Consider the following 23879-nt stretch of genomic DNA (forward strand, 5'->3'; position numbering starts at 1 on the left):
GGAAGATTTTGTCTTTGTTACCATTTTTTAAATAAATCTAGAAATAATAGATTTTATACTAGCATTATAAAGCAACTTTTCTGTACAACATAATTTGATAGACATCTCAGCGTACTTATAGCTGAATATCAGATGAACATATTTGAAGTACTTTAAAAGGTAATTTTTCTAAAAATCAAGAAAAATAATTGTACTCATGTTTTTCCAATGCTGTGCAACTTTCTGTGCTATAACTCTCTTTAGTGACCATTTTGCTGCTGTGAGAGAGAAACCCCCAACCCAGACAACCTATGCAGAGACAACTGGCATTTTGGGTGGGCATGCTGATTAAAGTAATCCAAAACCCCACCTCCAACAAAAACCCTGGCATCAGTGCACTGCTGTGCTCCCTCCCACTGAAAGAAGATAAAACTACAAGTGCTCATTCAGTGCCTTTCAGGGCCTTTTAAAAAACCACCAGCTGGTGCTAGTTCACGTGGGTGAGACTCGTTTCCTGTGTTCCCCAGGGCCTGGCACCAACTTGAATCGTTCATGGGGCGAATTTGATAGCAAAGTGGAAGCATCATCTCCCCAGCTGCCTTCATCACACCTTTCCAATCAGAGCCCCCCTGGGATCTACCATTCTGGTGAAATGTCACCAGAAACTATGATCAAGGGAGAGATGCCTCCTTCAGCTCAGGTAAGAGTAAAAAGATAGCCATGGTTTTTAGCACTGGGTTTCTTTTACAAGCTGAGTACAGATATATTTGGCTATATAGTTTTGGTATTTATCTGACTAGCAAATTTTAACTGTATAGCATCAGATTAAACTGATTAAAACCATTACTTGGATATGTTCCTTGACTGAATTTTAAAGTAATGTTTTAGATCATATTATCTTATTACACACATAACCTCTGTGCACCTCTTTTTTCCATCTTAAATCAGGTTCTGGTAGAAAACATAGCTACAGTTCTGTATTTTAAATTGTTAACTAATTATTACACTAGTGTGTGAGCTGAAGTTGAATTGATCCTTAATGTTTGTGTAATTTAAAAAATTCACCTTGAATTTAAGCTGAGAAGAAAAGTTCTTTCATCAATGCAAAATATCTGAGTACTGGAGCAATGGGTGATATTATTATATAATAAATGAAAATCTCACCTCTTAAAAATGGATCATGATCAGATATTTTAAGGCATTTTTACAGAGACAGGATAGCTTTCTGTTTCTAACAAATCAGCCTTTATTTGTGATCTGCTGTACCCTATAGAGGGGTCACCATCTGCCAGACCATGGCACAACACAGAGTTTACAAAGACAGCTTTCATTTATAAAATAAATGTTGAGCAAATACTTTATGTAAGGGAACCTACAAAATGTGAATTCTTACTAGATTTATGTATCTCCCCAAGAAAAAACATTTTCCAAAAAAAGCTTAGTAACCTAATTTTGATCCTGAAAAAACTGATAGGCATGAGCTAGACATTCTCTTACATGCTCCTTCTCAAAGCAAACCATAGTTTTGGTGGGAGATTTTTGCCTTCTATTAACACTTGGTGTTTGGTTCTTGTATGAGTTCATTCAAAATTAATTGTACTCTTTATTCACAGGCCACCTGTAACAGGCTTTTCACCATGTGGCAACTGGACACTGACACAGGTAAATGGGAGGTCAGGATACTCATTTATTTCTGTAGTTCCATTTTATTGTGTCCTGGGAGTTTCTAACTTATGTATTTCTGGTTTTAGATCTAAGTGCATCAAGATCCGAAGATGTCTGTTTAAACAGCAAAACCCTCTTTCTTGATCCTGGCTTGAATCAGAGAACACTGTGTGGCTTCTGTGGGAGGGTTCTGGCCAGTCCAGAAAAGCTAAGGGAGCACATCCAGAAACATGCCTTTTCTATGTTTCTTCCAATTGACTTGACTGATTATTCTCGACCTCTCATCACTAGTTTGGCTGATAATGCACAGCCAGGTCAGCTTGACCGTTTCCAGTGTTCCAGGTGCCCAGCCAGCTTCACCTTGAAGTCCAATATGGATAGACATGAAAAGACAATTCACTGCAACCACAAGAAGATGCAGTGCTCTTGCTGCTTAAAGTTATTTCGGGACAAGACAGACCTGAACCGACACCTTTTATCAGTGCACTCAAGAGAACGTTCTTTTATGTGTCTCTTCTGTGGCAAGGGTTTTGGTACCCAGAAAAACCTTACCACCCATGTCAAAGTATGCTACGTGGGCCCTTCCCAGGCAGTGACAGAAGAGCTTTCGGATATCGTAGAACCAGATGAGGAAAGTAGTTGACTAACAAAATGATGAGAGGGGAAGTCAGAAAATAGCAAGTCTGGTGGGAGATGGACCTAAAGCTTGACTTATTACTTTTAAATGATTAGCCTTCCATTTTGCAGCCTTATATTCAGCTGAACCCAGGTTTACCATTAAGGGAAGACAATCAATGCCCACATGGTGGATTAGGAGCTCCTTTGGCTCCAGATGCCTGAGTTTAAATTGAATTACAATCAGCTAGGATCTCCAGCCAAGCTACTTTGTTAAGGTTGGACACGTCTAGAAGGAACTAAAAATGTAACATCAGCTGCAGGGGGTGGGGTGGAGCCCAGTCCCTTTGATCTTTGTAATTAAAATCCCATCATATCCTGGAAAACCAGGAGAGTGGAATATAACCAAAGTGTATTGATTTTGTGAATGTATTTACATGAGATGCCCTTTGTATTTGAAGATAATGTTGGCAATGATGTCCGACTTGTTATGACTAAGAAGACCTATTAAGAACCAAAAGTCCTTCCTCATATCAGAATATTTCTGATAATGGTTTTGAATGCCCTGTGTTCTTTGGGTTCTGTTTTTTGTTAGCTATGGTTCTATTAAGTCATTGTTTTGTTCATTTAAAACAGGAATTGCATATCCTTAGAGACTGGAAGGAGTCCAGGGTAATGATTTACATTTTGCTAAAAACAGCCAGTGCAGGAGGACCCTGGAAAGAAGCAAGCAGAAGGTTAAAGACAATATAAGTTGGTGTGTGTATGTGCGTTTTTCAAGGGGGTTAGGATACCATTAGATCTGGTTGTCTTTCCCTACCACTTCCAATATAAACTTCTTTCTCTCCTTCCCTCAATTTCCCCTTCTCACTCACGTAATCAAACTGTTTTCCTTTCCTTTCGTCCCTCTTTCTTCTGTCACCTTGACCAAGATCTGTGATGATGATAACTAGCATTTATATAGTGCTTTAAGGTTTGTAAAGCATTGTACATGTTATTTTATTTAATCCTCAAGATAACCCTGTTAGGTAGGTGCTTTTATCATCCCCATTTTATAGATGAGGAAACTGAGGCTGAGAAAGGTTAAATGGCTTGCCCAGAGTCACACAGTAGTGTCTGTGGCAGGAATTGAACTTAGGTCTTCCATACTCCAACTCCCAACACTCTTACCTATTGCATCATTGCCCCTGTAGGAAGATCTCTCTAAATCCTGACCTTGGGGCCTAGAGTTTTAAATTTATGCCTTGATTCCTGGGCTGTCTAATTTATCCTATCTACAGAATACCTATTTTCTGAGCTCAGGTCTTTCTGGTAATTAATGGCATAGAGAGATTGCCTGAGAGTGGGGGGAAGGGAAGGCTTAGCTTTTTTTTTTTTAAGCAGGTTCTCTCCTTTGTAGCTGTTCCAATATATTGCATTATTTGACCAAAAATGACCGTGAGGTAGTGATCTCTTTATATGTTGAAATGACCAGCTATTGTCAGTTTTTCTGTGGTTTGAAATTTTTTATTGCTTCAGATTAAGTGCCTTCAGGAATTTGAAGTCACTTACACAAAGGAGGAAGCTTTAATTTTTTCCTGTAGAGTCGTTTTACCACACTGGCTCTCAGATGTTACAGATTGAATTTGTTATGATTCTGTTCTACATTAATCACATAACCCTGTTCTGAAGTATAAAATGGAGCATTCTCAGGTAGGGAAACAAACTATACTCCAAACAAGACAAGTCTTTCTCTGAAGAAAAAATAACATTAGAGGTTAAGACTTTTCCTTTTTTTTTTTCATTCACATACAAGATTTAAAGTAGGAAATCCAGTTGTAATGAGGTTGGAATAAAGGCATTATAAGTAGTCCTTAGATCAGCTCCTAAACATCTTTTCCCTTTTACCAGTTGAGCTTTTCATTATCATGTGGGGTGATCTCCACATTCTCAGTAATTGACGTTGTATTGACTTTCTAAAATAGTTTAAATTTTTTAGGCCATCTGCACTCTGAAAGATAAAAGAGTAGGTTTGTGATGTTAGGAGAAAAGGCAAAGATTAAAGGCACAGATTCTGCAAAGTGGATCTGTTTTTCTGCCAAAACATTTGAATCACCTATCTCATAGAAATTAAGATAAGTCCCATTAGTTAGTTATTTGTCTTCTGTACTTCAGTTCTGCTGAATTTCTTACTCTAAGGTGTTAAAGTTTAGAGTTTGATTTCAAAAAATCTGTTTTTCAATATGCTGCATGAATATTTCTTGGAAAATAAGAAAGGGACTTTTCCCCCAGTGATAGAGTAAGAAGGATAATATAATTTAAATTAACTTACTACCATAAAATTTGCTTCATCTTTTGATAACAATCACATATATATGCATTTAAAGGCATCATGATAAGTGTAATGAATATTGGGTTTAGAATTGGGGAACTTGAGTTTAAATCCCAACTCTGCCACTTAATACCTCTCTTACCTTGGGCAAGTCACTTAATCTTTCTGGATCTCAGGTTCCTCATCTGTAAAATAAGGAGGTTGGACTAGATTATCTCTAAAGTCCTTCCAAAATCCATCTGTGATTTAAAGTTTACAAAGCTCTTTACTCACAGCAACCCTGGGTAGGGTCCTATGATTTCCATTGTACAAATGAAACTCAGAAAATTTAAATAATTTGCCAATAGTCATTCAGCTAGTAGATAGCAGAACTGGAATAGTAAAGTCATTTCCTTTAAATGATCCACTATTTTTGTCAAGTTTGAATATGGATGCCTATTCTTCCTTGAGACTGAAGGGATGATAGTTCATATTGAGGTTTTCATGCTCAACTTTTTAAAATTTTCAATTCTTTTTCCGGCACAAATTAATTACAATTGAAAGAGTTTTTATACTGGATTTTAAAACAACAACAACAGCAGCAATAATACAGTACCTTAAAAGTTTACTATGTACTTTCTTCACAATGTCACTGAGAGTGTGATAAAATGTAAATATTATTATCCCCATTTTATAGAGGAAATTGAGTCACAAAGAGCTTAAGTAACTTGTTTAATATTACATAGTGAGGAACAGTGGCAGCATTTAAACTCAGATCCTCTGACTCTTAGTCTTTCCACTTTGATGTACTGCCTCTCTACTGCACATTTTATAGTCCAGTAGAAAAAGTGCCAGACTGAGAAACCTGCATTGACCATATTGCCATCACTTAGCTTTTCTGGGTCCTTGTTCTCTTATTGCAAAATGGAAGCTGAACTTCATGATCTCCAAGATCCCTAGAATTCTCCTTCATTTGGATTTTGATGACCAGTTGTCCATGAATTGGTTTGGTGCCAAATGATTTAGTGGGAGACAGTTTTTTTTTTCTTTTGGTGAGGCAGTTGGGGTTAAGTGACTTATCCAGGGTCACACAACTAGTAAGTGTCAGGTGTCTGGTCTTGAATTCAGGTCCTCCAGACTCCAGGCCCAGCAGTCCATCCACTGCGCCACCTAGCTGCCCCATAGACAGAATTGAGTTATTTGTATAATAGCAACAAAGGCCAACAAGAAATAGTTTGAGTGCATAACAGCTTAAGAATTGGAGTTGTATCCTCAGAAGGTATTTGTGAAAGCCAGATAACCAAGAGAGAAATTTCCCATTGGTATTGTGTAAATACTTTGTTGAGAAGTCTTGAAGGTGCAGTTTTCTGATAATTATAGTTAAGTATAGTAAGATTAAGATCTTCAAGTGGTAAAGTGTTTACTTAGAGGAAAAAATTGTCGACATAATTTGTTGATGCCTTAAAGTGTGCTAAGCAGGTAAATGTTTTCTTTTCACAAGAGTTCAAAACTGTTAAATAGAAGCACTTAGTTTGTAGGGATCGTTTGGCAAGATACAGTTATTTGTTGCCCTTTAATGGAGATTCCTTAGGGTCTTTAACTTCTAATAGTGCCTTAAGTAAAGTTGCAGGGTTGACAATTTCATTTTAAGAGTGAGCGATTTGTGTAATAGTGTGGCATCTCCAGCAGTGAAGTATTTTGACATAGTGGGAATGAGCAAAAATAGGGAGAACAAGTACCCCCTGCTACCAGAAATCTGTATAGTATAGAAATGTGGCTGCAGAATTTGGGAGGTTTTTGCACGAATATCCCAGGACCTATGCTCAGTTTGAGAGGGAGGGAACTAAATGCATGACTTTTGACAAGGATTGAATATATATTTTGAATTTGGCATTGACTATTAAAGCAACATTTTTGTAGATGCATTTCTAATTATAGACAAATGTTATGATCAAGCTTTCTTCATTAGATAAACTGATGCCAACCAAAATGTGATGTTTTTATTATTGATTTGGAAAACTTATGCTGAATGAGACTGGGAATTCTCTCTTGAGACAAATATTTTTTAAAAATTTCCTAAAATGGCTACATAGTTAAACTTAGTGCACTAGATTTTGGGGTATTAGAACTAGAGATTTTAAAGGCTTTTTAAAAATTTGGTGATATTCATCTATTTTTATATACATTAATTGGTGTTGCATTGTTTAGTATTTAAAATTTTATTCATCTTTGTCTATGAAAATAAATTTATGTGATGCACAGCTCTTCATAAAATACATTGACTGTAAAATAACCTTTTTAAGGGTGGTGCTAAATTATTTTTAAAACGCGTAATCAATTTTAAATTACCTTAGTAATCTTGGTAATATTAGTTGAGAAAATGCAAAAATATCTTATTTTTTGATATATTTGTAAAATGCATGTTTTGTATGAAGTATTTCTAATTTTTTTCAATGTAGGATTTTTAGGGAGGAAATGCTAAATTACCTCATGCTGAACTTTATGCCAGATCAATCAATCAATCAACAAATATTTGTTTACCTCAGAAGTCATGATCAGTGATTTACTTTTTAGGACTCTGATGTGGCTACTTTTAGGGAATGATATTTATAACCCTAATTTTGTTAGAAAAAACACTCCTAAGTTACATATTTGTATCATATTTATATTACTTTTGTTTTTGCCCAATTTTATGAAATTCAGAAACCTAAAACCTAAAACATTCAATAATTTTAGAATATTTCTGTATTTTTGAGTATTTATAAAAGTAGAAAAGGAAAACACGAATGTTCCTTCCCTACCCCTGCAAGTCAATTTTAATAAAGTAACTAAAACTCATTACCTTGTTTTGCTTTTTCCATCTGAAAATGGAAATTTTAGAATTTGTCGTATTAAGTGTTATCTTTAGATAGTTTTATGGTATATGTTTGGTCATCAAATTAAGTGCAACATTTATGTTGCTTATTTTAACTTTATAGAAGCATCAAGTAGGAGTTACTGATTTCCTAGTTCATAGTATGAGGTTGCTTTTTTTTCTTTCTTGGTTGAATAACTGAGAAAAAAAATTATTATTGCTGATTCAAGGAAAGATTCACAACTTCCTGAATGACAATGTACTGTTGTAGCCATAAGAACTTTACAAATAAAATTGGTGATCATGATACTGTCCCAGAAAGTTTGCAATTATATTAAATCATTTCTTCCTCCTGCATACTCTCTGCTCTACCTTCAAGCATGGGCACACCACAAGGTGAATTGAGCAGAATATTTACAAATTGCAGTTTATCCATTGGATGATTTCTTTGACTTAATCTCTCTCCTTAGAGCTGTATGAATAAAATAATACCTACATAGCAACATGCATGCCCACTTGGAGCAACTCACTTTGTGATGCCTAGCTATGTCTTGGCTACTCTCATATACTGAAAAACAGTGTGGCCCTTCCCTCCCAATCGGTGAAAAACACTAATAATTCCCTATCACCGAAGTCTAGAAAAAGTGGTGCAATTATTCTTATTCTGATTGAGTGGCTGTACTTTCTACTTATAGTAATTTGACTATAACTGGTAAATACAGAATTTGGATGTGATGTGCTACATTAAAACTACCTTGTTGTCCCATCTCTGCTATACTACAATGTGGTGGAACAGATAAAGAGTGCTTTAGTACTGAGTAGAAACCGGACAATGTAGGACTTTCTTTTGAGAAACTTTAGAAGATGGAGGAGAGGGTTCATCATCATTCCTTGGGATTAGTTGTTTATCTAATTTACACTAAACATATACTCTCTCACCTCCATCCCTATTACCATGTGTTGTATGAAAGCAAGCTGGGCTGTACGTGGGATGGCATTACTTGGGAACTGTTTATTTGGTGTCCATAAAATTAAGACCTGGGGTTTTTTTTGATTGATGAACTCAAACTAGTTCTCCCAAATGAACTTGGGCTTACTTTGTAGAAGTTTGGGCCCATAAAAATGTAATTAGTATTAAAGAACCCCTTAGGAAGCAAACAACTGGGTACAAAAACACGAAGTGACTAAGCTGTGCTTACTTTTCCTTTTAAATATCTTATAATGTTATAAATATCCCTAATGCTAACAAGGGCTACATTGACCTATGTTCACTTTGCCTCATATGCTTATAACTGGTTGCTTTATCTAGACTACCTGGTAATTGGTTCATGGTGAGCCATAGGAAATGCCAGAATACAGTGTTTTTGTACAACCCATTGTTAGATCTCTCCCCTAGCTGGCTTGTGAATGATCATCAGACACAGATTTTAGTTTCGTGCTGTTTGAACTTCCTGATGAATTTTCTAAAGTGTATTTTTTAAGTAGATACAAAACAGGTCAGTTTGATTATTTAGGTTTAGTATGAGACAAGGTCTTGAGACAAAACACCCCACATTTTGTTTAAGTAGCGTAAAGTAAGTCGTGGTTCACAGTTTTTTTTTTGTTTTTTTTTTTTAAACGTACATTTGATCAAACGTCTTTCACAGGCAAGGAAGTTATGTAGTGGTAGTGCAATCAATTGCCTTAAAAAAAAACTTAGCAGCTATTGTGTACTAAACAATAGGGCAGCAAACATCTTTAGATACTAGAATCTCCTTTTATTGATAATGACTGGTGACCACGTCTCTAGGGTTAAAAGTACTAGAGCTATAAATGTAGACTATTAAGTGCTTTAGAATTTGTTACACATGGGGCTTTGCCTGTGATGAAAGGCAACCATTTCTAGGTTGAAGAGAGCTTTCAAAGAGTCTAGGCTGCTAATGAGAACCTATTAGGAGAGCAAAGGATGAAGGGTGAGCAGTCTCATTTGTGCATTTTACATTTTCCCCCTAGCATTTGGCCCAGTAAGCCAACTTTCAATAAGAAACAAGTTATTGTCCTGGGATTTTTAACTATAACATATCTCTGGATTTCTCTTTTCAACTGATTTGAACAAAGATTCTGCAGCACAGATATCTTGCTATATCTGTACTAGGCACTATATCTGCATTCATGACCACACAGGGACTGTTCTACTGCTTGTGAATTATCAGGGTCCTTTGTTTCTTCCTCCTCCTGATGCCTGCCTTTGGACTATTCTACTGTTTCTAAACTCCTAAACTGGAAAAAGGGTTGGAAGTAGAAGAGGAAACTCAACCTAATTAATTCTGCTATTTAGCAGCCTGGTTAACATTTTTGGTAGGTTTCAGAAGTTAAGCTAATTGGCTAAGAGTAGGTACCACCAAGGGCCTGCTAAAATGATGTAAGCATCGTTGCCTGTGAATTTTTGCCAAATACCCTGAGATAGTCATCCAAGGTAGCAAAAAAAAAAAAAAAAAAAAGACTTTTTAAGGAGACATTGGAGGATGATGTCTCTAACAGTACTGCATGTTCTAATCCTACACAGCCTTGTCAGCACTGACTATGGGCCTTAGTCCTGGAGCGGAATTTGAACCCACAACCATCAGGCCCGGATGTGAGTATACGCTATGATCCACCTACTGGTAGTAGCTCCTTCTATATGAAAATAGATAGCCAAAGATGCTGTACATAGAAATGAACATTTTTTTAAATCAGCCCTGCCTCAACCACCCTTCTGGCCTCTCCCTCCCAAAAAAAATCTGCATGCACTCCAACAAGAATCCACATTATTTAGTAAAAATAACTTGGTAAGTTAGGGAATAATGAATGAGTTATTTATAGCATAACCTCAAAATCAATCTTTTGGGGTCATTGTGCTAAGGAAAGTAACACTGCTTGTGCTCAAGTGTTTACACTTAATGAGTTAGCAGCTCATAATATTACCAGGTGTTCTGCTCAAACAGGACTTGCATTCTCCTTTTTCCTCCAGCATTGGAAATGTAACACTGCAAAACCCAACTTGTAGCTTTGTAATGAAGGCAGTATTCAGCTCATACTGGATACATTCCTTTATGCCTGTGAAACTGTGAGAGGAGTCAGGAAGTCCAAGTTGCCCTCACCAAATGCTGTTTTAGACTGTAAGGCAGGGTGCCTCACAGGACTGCTTTCTGCGTGGAGCAAACAAAATTTCAGATAAGGGAGATATTTAGAGTTCTGCTGAATTATATTTTCATTTAGTATCATATTTTTGAAGAGAGAAAAGTATTAGGATGAATAAAATGTGAAACCAGTATTTCCAAATGTGTATTTTTATACTGGTGAATATATAGTGAATAACAGGTGTTAACCTATTTTATCTTCCTTTTATATTTGTAATTTTTAAAAAAATTTCCTTAGCCAGTAAACATTTATTAAGTACCTACCATGTGTTAGGCACTGTATTAGTGCTGGGAATAGAAATACAACTAAAATAAAGTTCCAGTCCTTGAGGAGCTTAATAGGGAAAGATAACACATAAAAGGAAACTGACAAGAGGGTGAGGTAGAGAAGGTATCCATGATGGGCTTATAGTTCCAAAGAAGTCCAAAAGCAAGGTAGCTTGGAAAATAGTGGGAAATAGGGGCAAGAGTGGGACAAGGAACTGTTCTGAGCTTGGAGCCTGCGGCCTGCCCTTCAGTCAAAAAGTCCAGTCAGAGGGGTGGAGGGTACTGAGGAGATGTGAGTACCAGGCAGATTCAATCTTGTAGCATAATGAAATTTCCCATTGATGAGTTTCCTGGGGAAGGAAGACATCATGGCAATATCCAAAGAAGTCTAAAAACAGTATAACTGGTGATAAATGGGGAGAAAACCTATGCTGAGTCCCACGTGTAGCATGTTCATTCATTTTTATGTGCTGAGGTACCAGAGAACTACATCAAAACTACAGGGGAGAGGAGATGACCAGCATTTGAACTATGGGCCCTGACCCTGGGCTGTTGCTGTTTAAATGTATATCCAGACCATTTTAACTGAAAGTACCACTTCCATTACAAAACATTCAGTAATAGATGCCTTAAAAAACTATCTTTTGAGTAGAGACACATATTCAGTTGTTAATTGACAAAAGCATGTGAAACTTGAACCACCAGGGAATTGGTTAGAGATACTGTTCGGTCCTTTGTATCTGTCTTTTTCTAGTCCAAATGACTATAAACTCTTGTGCAGAAACATGTATCAGAAGCCTCAAGGGGCTCATCAATTCATAAGCATTGTTAACAACACTGTAGGGATTGGGGCACAAAGATCATTTTAGGCTTATTTTATAGCCGTCTCCCCAGAGAGTTAGCCCCTGACGGTTTGGAGAGCAGAACTTGTTGGCCTCAGCTATTTCTATGTGCAGGGCCAAGTTACAGTTTCTCCCTATCGGGACGTGGATTATAAGACTGGATCTGGACTAAGATTTCAGGCTCCTGTATTGAGGTCAGCTGTTTCTTAGTTTGATTTTGAACACAATAATTTCCCTTTCTTTCCCCTTAAGAAACTTGAAAGAAGTTAACTGATAGAAGCTGGTTCTGGGAAAAAAAGACTGCTTAAAATTTGTGAATGTTTGACATAAGAACAGGAGACTTTACAGAACAACCATAAGGGGAATAAAGTCATGTTAATCTTCTGAATGAAAATGTAAATGGAGACTATCATCTCAGGGTTGAGGGTTCACCAAAAAAAAAAAGTTTGGATGTACGAAAGGTAATGTATTTGCTCTGCTTACTATTTTTCAGTAAATGAATTCACGGTGATTAGAAAGAAGTTCAAGTGCCCATATTGCAGTTTCTCAGCTATGCACCAGTGTATCTTGAAGAGACACATGCGATCCCATACAGGCGAGAGGCCTTACCCATGCGAGATCTGTGGGAAAAAATTTACCCGGCGGGAGCACATGAAGCGGCACACACTGGTGAGTAGAGAGAGACCTATGGAGAGGTTGTTCTTCCTTTGGAATTGCTGCAAAGGCAGGGAGCCCTATCCCTTTTTACTTCCTACCCAGATTTGGACAGAGGGAAGAGATCTACAATTCCATTCACTCCCTTTTTCCACCCCCTAAAGTTTTAATTATTTGTGTATTTATTGATTGAGGGCTACAAGGGACTTACGGGGTCATCTAGTCCTAAACCCTCTTGTTTTAGACAAGAAAACTGAGGCTCAGAGACTTGCAAAGGTAGGAGGTAGCTGTGCCTGGATGTAAACTCACATCTTCTGACTCCCAGTCAAGTGCTCATTCTGCTTCTCACGTTGCTTTGAATTGTCCAAACTATGAGACATGCTGATTGGGAGCTCTTTAACATGCAGCATCTATCGTCCAGTAGCTAGAAAGGTCACTAACTCTCTAATACACTTAGCAGGTATTATCATATATTAATGTGGTAATTGGATCCCCCCCTTTCTTGTACATGTAGTATCCAGAAAGACCACTCCAGCTTCAAGGCATTCTGGAGGTCCACATCCATTCAAAACTGTAGTTTATGAGCTTCCACAATGTACTTACTTTTATTAATCAGCCAGAGGATACAATTAGTTTGGAGCAAAAGCATTTAATGAATAGAATAGTAACAGAAGAAGCAATCAAATATTTTTTCCATAAAGCTGGAGTGCACTCTCCCACAAATACCATACCGTCAGTATGAAGATTATACATGCTAAGGAAATAGGTATGGGCGGGACAACTTACACCTCCAACATTGAAGGGCTAATCTTCATTTTCCGTTCCTGTCACCCACTCCTATCAGAGAAAATTTTTCAATCCCTGCAAATTATATGGGATAGACAAAGATACTTGTGAACATAGAACTCACACTTCGAAATTAATATATAGCAGAGGTAAATAAATGAGTATATCACATAATTACCAGCAACCATAGGATAATGCACATATAAGCACCTAATTCAAGAGATTCACATTAAAATTGCATGCAGTAGCCATAGTGTTTGCAATAAACACACAATCCTTCACATATAATCACAGCATATGTGACAGCATTGCATATATAAATCCTGGAATACAAGTCTTATGCAGTATATGACAGATAGCACATATAACACACCTGCAGAAACACAGCGATACATATATAGCAATAGTTTATGCCCACAATGCATATTAGTATAGATATTAACAACATATAAATCAATGCAGTAGAATATAAGGGCAATATATGTGTGTGTATATGTATGTTATGTGCATTGTAAAAATGTTCATTATCTGGGCACGAGTAACCACTTCTTTTTTTCCCAAAGCATCATAAGTAAACTCAGTCACTAGCTGAAAAGGCCTAATTACCCTTTTCCATTGTCCCTTGGGCTTCTAGATGGCCTAGGCCTAACCATCATCATCTGTTGACCTGTTGGCTTGAAATAATCCTAAATTTGTATATGTCCCAATCTTATTATCATTGTCTCCAGGGACTGTGGGCATGCATACTTTTCACTAGGGGCCTATACGCTTGAACCATTGGGCTAGAAAGGGGCTGCTTCTGGGCTTAGCCCTCCCCATCCTGGCCCTGCCGTCAGAGGTTCCTTTGGAGCCAGAATAAACTCGGCTGAGTTTCCTTGCTCTCTGGTACATAACAGCACTCAGTTTCTTCTTCATCTGAATCATTGTCCTTTGAGTCATTATCTGGTTCTAACCATATTTCTGTAAATGCTGAGTGGGCTTTAAAAGCTTAGATAGAGCTGGTCCCAAATAATCCTGACATACCAGAGATCTTTCCTGCTTCTGAGCTTCCCAGAGCTAAGGAGCTCTTGCCATTGACCATGACTTCCTAATAGAACTTCAACTTCATAATAAGATAGCCCAAATATGGGTAATCTTTTTTCAGTCACAAGAGCCTAGGCCTTGCATAGGCTATAGAGGTATCTTTTGTAAATGTCTCTTTTAGAATAACTGTCCTATAATGGTCACTTGAGATCCACTATTCAGAATGTTAAGATGAACTACACCTTCGTTTCTCAGTCACTAGGTTTTATCAATCTAGGTAGAAAGGGGTCATAAATTCTTGGTGATGAGGTCAGACTTAGAATCTTCAGTATCTGGAATGATCTCTGTCCCCGACCTCACCTTGATTTCCTGAAGCCAGTCTACTCTCATTCACAACCCTGCCAGGCCTTGCTCATGGCTTCCATGAGGTAGAGTCTTAGGACACTCCACCTCCTGCCTTTTGACTGGGCTTCTGGATATCCTCCAGGCCTCCTTGTTCACCTTCTAGAAGTCCCAAGATACACTGCTTCTTGACTCCTTAATAAGTTTCTGGATGCTCCTGGGACATAGTACCACCAGGCCCTTGCATGGTATCAGCTGTAGGACATAGCAGTCGTTGCCTCCTGGCCAGGGACATACCACCTCTCCCTGTGACTACCATGGTGCAGGCTTGGGGATTTCTCCTAGGACAGAGAAACACAGGGCTTTGTCAGAAACGTAAGGGCCAGCCTTGAATCTTCCAGGAACACACCTTCTTCTGTGGAACCGACTCTAATTCTATACCATCCTCTGCTCTCAAGTTGTTCCCTTGTCCTGCTGCCAGTGGTCACCTTGCCAAGTTCCAAATCTGGTTTCCCCTTACCTTAAGGAAAAATACTAACTTATAGAATCATAGAATGTTAGAATTGGAAGAAATTACAGAGGATATCTAGTCAAATCAATATCTGAACAAGGATCTTTTTCCTGAAAATTTGTGGTGAAAGGGAGCTCACTACCTCCCAAGACATCCTATTTCACTTCTGATTATTTGTGTGTTTCTTTTTTTTTTTTGAGCAAAATCTGCCTCTCTCTAGTATTGCAATATGCAATATCCATTATTCCTAGTTCTCCCTTCTGAGGCTGAGCAGAAAAAATTTAATCCCTCTTCCACATGACAGCTTTTTATATACTTGAAGACTTATATTTTGTCTTCCTTAATTCTTTTCTTCTCCAAGCTAAATATCTCTAGCTCCTTCAGTCATTTCTCATATAGTATGATCTTGAAGTGCTTCATCATCATGGTCGCCTTCCTCTAAACATTCCTTACTCTGGCACTCAAGGTCCTCCAAGGACTGACTCTAAATCTACTTTTCCTCCTTTGTCACACTTCTCTACTTAATGCACTATATATTCCAGCCCAGTTGAACGATTTGCTATTTCCTCATCTTTTTCTGTCTTCTGTCCTCTCTGCATTTGTGTATGACATTTTTCATCTTGGAAAGAGACTGTCCACATCTCTGCCTCTTGAAATCCTTCTCTTCCTCCGCGGTACGGCTCAGATGGCCCTTCTTCCACAAGACATTCATTGACTCCTTCGCAGAAGCGCTCCCTCCCTCCTCTCAAGTTCTCATGCCTCTGTGACCTCATCTCTGCCCTATTTAACTCTTAATTTGTGTATGGTTAACTCTGTACAGGTGTCATCTCTCTTAAGTTGTGAGCACCTTGAGGACTTTCATGGACTGTAATGTTTCACCTTTGTAAGCCCAGCACCTAACAGTGCTCTTGCATGCAGTAATAGGATCTGAGAGCCGCAAGTTTAGATGCGTGAGTAGCCTTTGAGGCCAGATAGTTAAACCCCTGGATTTTACAGATGAAGAAACTGAGGCTCACATAACCAGAGAGGTTACATGATTTGCCTAAACTCACATAGGTAGTAACAAATGTTTGCTGAATTGAATTGAAGACTCATTTTTGGTTCTCCTTCCTGTAGTATGAAAAGCCATATACTATTAAAGATGTACTGCTGCCTCTCAGACCAGTAGAGTCTAAGTCTGCCCGAGCCATTGTTGGACAAAGGCTACCCCTTGTTATGTCTCTGGTTACACTTTTAGCTGTGCCATGACATGATTACTAGAAATATTTGTGGGTTAATGAAGTTAAGATGATGAGTGTGCAATGAACCAAATTAAAAAGGACAGTGATGCATTGAGGAGAAACAAAATCTGATGTTCTTGGAGCCATACCTACAAGAGGTGTGCCTAGATAGTTCTCAAATAGATCTGGGGATTTTAATGGACTGCATGCTCAAAATGGATCAATAGGGTTATATTTGTTGAGTCATTTTTCAGTCGTGTCTGACTCTTGTGTTTTCTTGGCAAAGATACTAGAGTAGTTTGCCATTTGCTTCTCCAGTTCATTTTACAGATGAAGAAACTGAAGCAAGCAGGATTAAGAAACTTGCCCAGGGTCATGTGGCCCAGGGTCAAATCTGAGGTCAGATTTGAACTCATGTCTTTCTGATTCCAGGCCTGGCACTCTATCCACTGTACCATCTTGCTGCCCCAGCAGTGTTATAGAGTAGCCAAAAAAAAAAGCTAATATGATCTTAAAGTGCATTAGGAGAAAAATAGCATACCAGACCAAGGAAGGGATAATCTAGCTCTACTCAGCACTGTCAGATTGTGTCTGAAGTATCATCTTTAGTTCTGGGTGCCACATTTTAGCAAAAATATTGATAAGCAAGAAAACATGTAGAGGAATAACTCAGATCCTTGAGACCATTCCTTTTAAGGATCATTTGAAGGAAATGGGGATGATTTGTCTGAAGAAGAGAAGCCTCATGGAGAGGAAATGATCATTGTCTTCACATATTTAAAGGTTCATTGTACAGAAGGAGAGATTAGATTGTTTGGTAGTCTGTCACCTCAGAAAGAAGACAGAACTATTAGCCATGGATATGTAGCGGCCCTCTCTGAGATACCTTCCTACATTGTTCTTCAAGTCTCACCCCTTAAAGCTAAAGTTTGTGAGAAGGCAGCTGGGTGGCTTAGTGGGGCACTCTGCCTGGATTCAGGAAGACCTGAGTTCAAATCCAGCTTCAGACGCTCATTAGCTGTGTGACCTTGGGCAAGTCAATTAATCTCTGTTTACCTTAATCCCCTGGAGAAGGAAATGGCAAACCACTGCAGTATCTTTGCCAAGAAAACCTCATATGGTGTCACAAAGTCGGACACGACTGCACAATACCACCAGTGAATTTACCATTAATGGTCAGCCGGTAGACACAATTGACTCAAAGCAAAAGTATTTACCAAGTTGGCATAGTAATAATAATAATAATAATAATAGTACCTACAAAATATCTTTTCTCTCCTCCCCCCCCCCCGAAAATACGAGGTACACTCTCCTACAAATATAGCATATGTAGAAAAGAGCGGGCACAAACTTAGAAGACAACGGCAGTGAGGTACATACGTAAGAAACACATGTGGCCCAGGCAATTTACATGTCTAGTACTGCCAGGTGCCAATGTTTTCCCTCTTCTTGTGGAGTGCTCACCCTACTCCCCTCTTGGATTAAGTCTTTCTGCTGAATGGGTAGCTCAGATGGCCTCCCTGCATCTGTTCCTCTCAAAAGCTCGATTCTTGACTTTGAGGGCTAGTTCTCTCTGGAATCCATCAGCTTTTCTCTGCTGCCAGAACTCTCCCTCCTTGAAGCTGCCTCCTGCCTTGAATGCTTCCTTTCTGTGTCTTCGTGTTTCTCAAGGGTGTATTTCTGCCCCATGCTTGAAACTACACAATTCATCAAACTGTTCCTTGATGAAGGCAGTGTCTTTTAGTGTGCTAGTAGCTGTGCTGTAGAATGCCGTGTCTGGTGTGGAACGGAGGGGAGGTGGAGAGAAAATCTCTTCTTTCCTTCCTCCCCCATTACTGCCCTCTGGTTGAAGTACAGGGGTCATAGTCCACATAACCGTTTCATACCTTAACTGCCTCACATTCTCAACATGTTTAGCATCTTTTAAGGGCTTCTGGGATGTGGCCAGTATTTTCCCCAGCCAACAGCTAGGCTCCTCTTCTAATTCAATCAAGGAACTTTTTAACATTTCAAAAAGGGATACGGAGCATATGCATTTTAGTACCTTGTTATATATCTAGGATTGCATCCTGGGCTGGGAGGGGTGGAGGTCAGGAACCAAGTACTCTTTTCAGCTGAAAGTTGCAAAGATTTAGGTTTGATTTTTTTTTAATACTAAAATTATAGGTATTTAAAAGTGTAATGGCTACCTCAGGAAGTAATGTGTTCTGCCTCACTGAATCTCTTCCTGCAAAGGCTGAATGACCACTTATTGGGTGTGTTGATGAAGGGATTCTTCTTCAGGTGGAACCTGAAGTAGATTTGACTCTGAGATCTCTTCCATCTCTGAGATTCTGTTATTCTGATGTGCCCTGTTATTCCCCTATATAACTGCAAGAATCTCAGAGCCAGCAAGGCATCTGAGAGTTGCTTATTTAAACGAGCTTCAGAGTTCTCTATAGCTGTGTTTGTTCCATTGAAACAAAAGAAAAAACTCCATGGATAACACAGATTTTCATTTTTATTTGAAGAAGTCTATTTAGTTGAACAAAAAACTGACTTCAAAGAAATTAATCCACATCATGTGGCTCTGAGAAAAGAATCCTTTCATTCTAGTAATCAGACATTTAAAACTGTGTTAACAGCAAAGGTAGGCAGGAAAAAGTGGCCTCTTCTTTAAAAAAAAACAAACAATATTTATCTTTTAGTTTAGTTTTCTGATCCTGAGTCCATTTTGCTCATTGTCCCAATAGGCTAGTCAACCTCAGACCTAACAGTGTGAGAAAGTCCTCTACCGAAAATGTGTGAGACTCTTTAGGGTTTTAATAAATATTCTCTTTTATTCGAAGCAGCAGTGAAGGCAAAGAATTCACTGAGCCTGTTTTGCCCCTGTTATTCATATGTTCTTTAAAGCCATTTCCTCAGTCCCCTTTTTGGGAATGAGAGTTTGTAGTCAGCTGGTAAGCTGTTATCTGTCAGTGTAGCAGATGCCAGGATCGTGTTGTAGTTTGCCAAACGGTGATGTTTATACATGGATGGGGTGGGCAACCAGCCCACACCACTTACACCACAATGCTCTAGGGGCTTATGTTCTCTGTTGCCATGACACCCAAAACCCCATCATCTTTTGCTTCCCTCCATGAGTGTTTGTCCATTCGGATGAGCGCCCAGCCATCTGGTCCTGGAGCTTAGTGCTCCCTGAGATGCCCCTTCTTACCTCCTCTGGGTGCTGCTCTTCTGGCATTCTGTGGGCTCATCCAAGCAGCTCGTTCAGTGTCCCTACAGACACAGAAAGCTTCAAATGCCCCCTCTTGGTTTGGTAGTCCCTTTGCAAACACCTTTTTTTGCCAGCTGGTCCCCAAGACTGTCCCCATTCCTAATATAACTTTTTCCTGAGGTTTGTGTCTAAAAGCATTATTTCTTTAAAATTTATTTTTCAAATTCCTTGTGTTTTAAAATAACAAAAATATAACCTTTTGGAAATAAAGTTTATAAGTGCCATGTCACTAGAATTACACATTTTAAAAAAATAAAAGTTCTGTTTTGAGCTTTCAAGAAGTTTAGTAATTTAAAGAAAACAAAAACCACATATGAAACAAGTAGCAACTTGATTAAATTGTATGTCTTAGCTTTGAGAGGTAGCCTGATAAAATGGATAAAGTATAAGATTTTGAATCTGGGAGATCTATCCCAAGTACTGCTTCCAGTTGTTATTATCTATATGACTATGGAGAAGTCACTTAAGTTCTCCCCACTTCATCAATCAAGTGAGGATAACAAAGACCACAGTCTCTACCTCAGGAAGGCTGTTGTAATGTTCAAATGAGGTCGTGAGTGTACGTGCCCATGTGCGTGTATAGGTATAGATGTATTAATATAGCCATATATCGAGGATATAATATATTCATGACATATCCATATAATACATCAATATATCTATATAAAGACATATGTATATCTAACCCATGTGTATGCATGTATGAATATATATGTATGTGTATGTATATACTTTTAATTATTTTCTTGCAAACCATGGCACTATTGAGAGAAATTTTATAAAATTGTGCTAGTAGCTTTACATTTAAAATTAATGTTCTTATCCATGATTATATTAATAATTTGAAAATCAGTTTGCAATAAACATTTGGACATCTGTGGTAAAAGTCCATCCTGTCTCCTGCCCATGAACAGCTATGCTATAATGGAGGGCACTAGAGACAAAGAAGAAAGAATGAGCAAAAGAGATGCACTAGGAACCACGTGAAGAAGAAAAACCAGATCTCAGATGCATCCACCTCAATTAAGCCAATCCTTGAAAATGTTTTGGATACCCAGCATTATAGACCAGGGCTTATCAGGCTGATCTGCCACCCCAGGTTCAACATTAGAACAAAATGAAACACTCATAGAAGTTCTAACAGTTAACAAAAGGAGATCTATTTAACCAGTTTCTGTGGGTCTGTGTTGGTCATAATAGTCCCTAAGTTAATCATCGGGGCAGTTAGAGATTTTTTTTTTTTTGTACTCAAGTGACCAGGAAACCACATCAACAGCCTAAGCCTTAGTCTCCTGAGCCAATTAAACATCAAGGACAGTTTAATACCTTTTAAAGGAAAAAAAAAACAGCCTGTATGGGGTAAGACCTAGGATATTGCCTCCCACCAGACCCTACATATTATGGCTAGACCCCATTAAGTTTTGAGTGAGAGGAAAGGCTTTGGATTCAGGGAAAATATGTGTGTGGTTCAGAAAGAAGATGAAGGCGTTGTTTTCCATAGTCTTTTCGTTTAAATCAAGCAACATGGAAAGGACTGAAGTGTTTCCTTTATTTACTGCCTTCTTTAGATGGTTGTATAAGTGTGCTAGATACATTACTCTTCTAAGCAGAATGTATATAGTGTCTTCTGACTGAAATGACAACAGTCTATCAAAAGCAGAGCCCCCTTGCATTAGATTTGGCCCTTGTATCAAAAGTTCTAAACCTCATGTGGGTGAAGAAAGTACAAAGATGGAAAACAATAACAACAACAACAGCTAATTCTTACCCCTTGGTACTCAACGATCTGGAGCAGAGATTGGTTCCATTTCTTGGCTTTGCCCTTCCTACTCCTTTTACTTGGCTTTGGAATGTTCAGAGGGACTATCTATGGTTAGTCAACAGGTGGGAGTGCATACATCAAAGATAACCTGTTGAGGCACTCATTTATACTGTATATATAATAAATAATTTTAATAATAATAGCTCATGTTTCTAGAGTACTTCAAGATTTGTAAAATACTCTTCTAAATAACAACTGGGTAAGGTAGGTACTACAAGTATTATTATTCCCGTCTTGTTCAAATACATAAAAGATCTGTGATTTTGTCAGTGTGCGAAACTCTCAATGTGGGAATTCCCTTCTCCAACACATCTACCCCCATCCTAGGGAATTACCTGAGGCACATAGAGGTTAAGGGGCTTACCCAGGATCCCACAGTGTCAGAGACAGGATCCAGACCAGATCTTCTTGATTCCAAGACCAGCTCTCTGTCTACCACACCATCTTAATTTTTGTTCCATCTTACAGATAGATGCTCAGTGAGGTTAAGTCATTCTCCCAAAATAATAAGAGCCTCAAAACAGAATCACCAAATTATAGAATTTGAAAATAGAAAGGGCAACTAATCCAGCTTCTTCACAAAGAAATCCCCACCTGACAAGTTGTCATTCAGTCTCTGCTTGAAGACTTCCAAGGTCTCAATTTGATCTCATATTGTGGAATATGGAAGTGTTCTTTTCATAGTACTAGATGTAATCTCATTGTATAAGATGTAGGTAATATGAGTTGTTACTCTTACATAGCCATTGTTTATTGCACAGCTGAAGAAGTATGAGAAGTAGGTTCTATGCTAAAGGAATTTACAATCTACTTGGAGAGCTAGCTGTAGTAGGAAAAACAATTAAGTATATTAAAATGTAGCACTGATATAAATATAATAGAAGATCCAACATGGTAGAGTCAGAAGAGACTTCATGGAAGAAATGGAATTTGGTTAAACTGAGCCTTTAAGGATAAGTAGGATTTGGATATGTGAGCTTTCCATGCTGAGGGAAAAGCACAAGCAAAGGCAAAGAAATAGTAATTAAAAGAAGGAAATAGTAATGCATATGGAATGTACAAAGAATATAGGAAACTCACCCAACTGGAATGGAGAGTGTATTTGGGGAATGGTGGAAGATAAGATGAAAAATTAGAGGGAAACCAAATTATGGAAGACCTTGAAAGCCATGAAGAGGAGTTTAAACTTGGCATAATGAGCAATAGGAAGATACTGTAGGCTCCTGAAAAAGGGTGAGAAAGGTAAACAACTCCACCTGCCCCCAAAGATGGCCACATCGTAGGTGGCCTCCAGAGGTACGACTCTCTAAATTCATAGATTGTTAGAGCTGGAAGGCACTTTAGGAAACCCAGTCCCATTTTATAGATGAGGAAGTCTAAGGTACAATAAGGTTAAGTGACTTACCCAAACTTACACAGCTAACAAGTGACAAAACTTGAACCCAGATCTTTTCACTTTTTTCCATTGCCCTATGCACTCGTAACACTGTGCCTATAATTCTCTGTCACTAGAGTTCTTTGAGCAGAGGCTGTATTTCTGCTTCCAGTATGAGTTAACTAGATTATTCTAAGATCTCTTCTAGGTATGAGTCTGTGATCCTATGATTTCCAAATTTCTAACCTGTGTTACCAAAAGAATACTGATATCACTGAGAAAAATGGGGCGGGTAGTAAGGGGAGATAGTTTGGGGAAAAGGAAATGTCTGTTTTGGATATACTAAGGTTGAAGTGTTTGGTCAGCCATTGAAAATATAAGGCTCTACCATCAAGGTCAAGGCCAGAGTACCCAACTACAAAGCATCATCACTGATGAGCATTTTATTGATGGCTGTGTAGACCAGTGAGGAGGTCACATTTCCACAGGTATTTTCAATAAGCATCACTATTAGTCAAATTTTGCTTTTCATAAGGAATGTTGGTTCTTTGCTGAACAATGGGAACATTGAAGGACAGAGTTGCTTCACAGTTTGGCCTTTAAGTCATTCATAGCCTAGTGCCTACCATGATATATTGTTTACCCAGGGGCAGGGTAGGATGAGGTAGGTGTGGTCTTAGGATGTTTGGCCAAAAATATCTCCTAAAAGTGTTAATGAGAAAAGAATAAACAACAAAGATAGTGTGCTGTTTCAGGGGAGAGGCATTCAGTTTGGCAGGAAATTGCATTTTAGTGCCTTTTAACAGTATAAGAAAAGGCATCCAGGAAATGTGTGATTAGAAAAGGAGATGGGCTGATCATGTCGTAAGAGAGAGGGATAATAGGTGGACAATCCAAATGCTGTCCTGCTAGCCACAAAAGGCAAAAGAACCTAGAATGATGGATAGCTCCTCTACAGATGATTTATGAGACAACATAGAAAAGAATTGCACAGGATGAGAAGGTAGGAATGGGTTGTAATGTACATAACTGGTAGGAGTACCCACATTGATAAGATCATACTCTGTAGATATATATTAACAAAGAGACAGCAATGTGTTGTGGAAAGAACTCTGGGCAGGAGTTTGGAAAATTTGGTTCTAATGTCAACTCTGTTACTACTTTATTCTGTGACTTTAAGCAAATTTTCTTTCCCCTGAGTCTCAGTTTGTTTGTTTGTT

General features: G+C 38.3%; 1 protein-coding gene across 4 annotated transcripts in view; it reads left to right on the forward strand.

Annotated features, from left to right (window-relative positions):
* The window catches only part of ZBTB46 (zinc finger and BTB domain containing 46), a 168328-nt gene that overhangs the window by 128514 nt on the left and 15935 nt on the right, over nt 1–23879 (forward strand). For 2 of the 4 annotated variants that reach the window (XM_027849730.1, XM_027849736.1), the window contains exons 6-8: nt 507–679; nt 1593–1641; nt 1731–3227. In XM_027849730.1, the coding sequence (XP_027705531.1) occupies nt 507–679; nt 1593–1641; nt 1731–2287 (779 nt within the window). In that variant the 3' untranslated portion in view covers nt 2288–3227. Of the gene's footprint in view, nt 1–506; nt 680–1592; nt 1642–1730; nt 3228–9948; nt 10018–12163; nt 12340–23879 lie in introns of those variants that run through there. The other 2 variants (XM_027849743.1, XM_027849750.1) reach the window with 2 other exon arrangements.

The sequence above is a fragment of the Vombatus ursinus genome, unplaced genomic scaffold (assembly GCF_900497805.2).
Source record: "Vombatus ursinus unplaced genomic scaffold, bare-nosed wombat genome assembly UNPS02000580.1, whole genome shotgun sequence".
Classification (NCBI taxonomy): Eukaryota; Metazoa; Chordata; class Mammalia; order Diprotodontia; family Vombatidae; genus Vombatus; species Vombatus ursinus.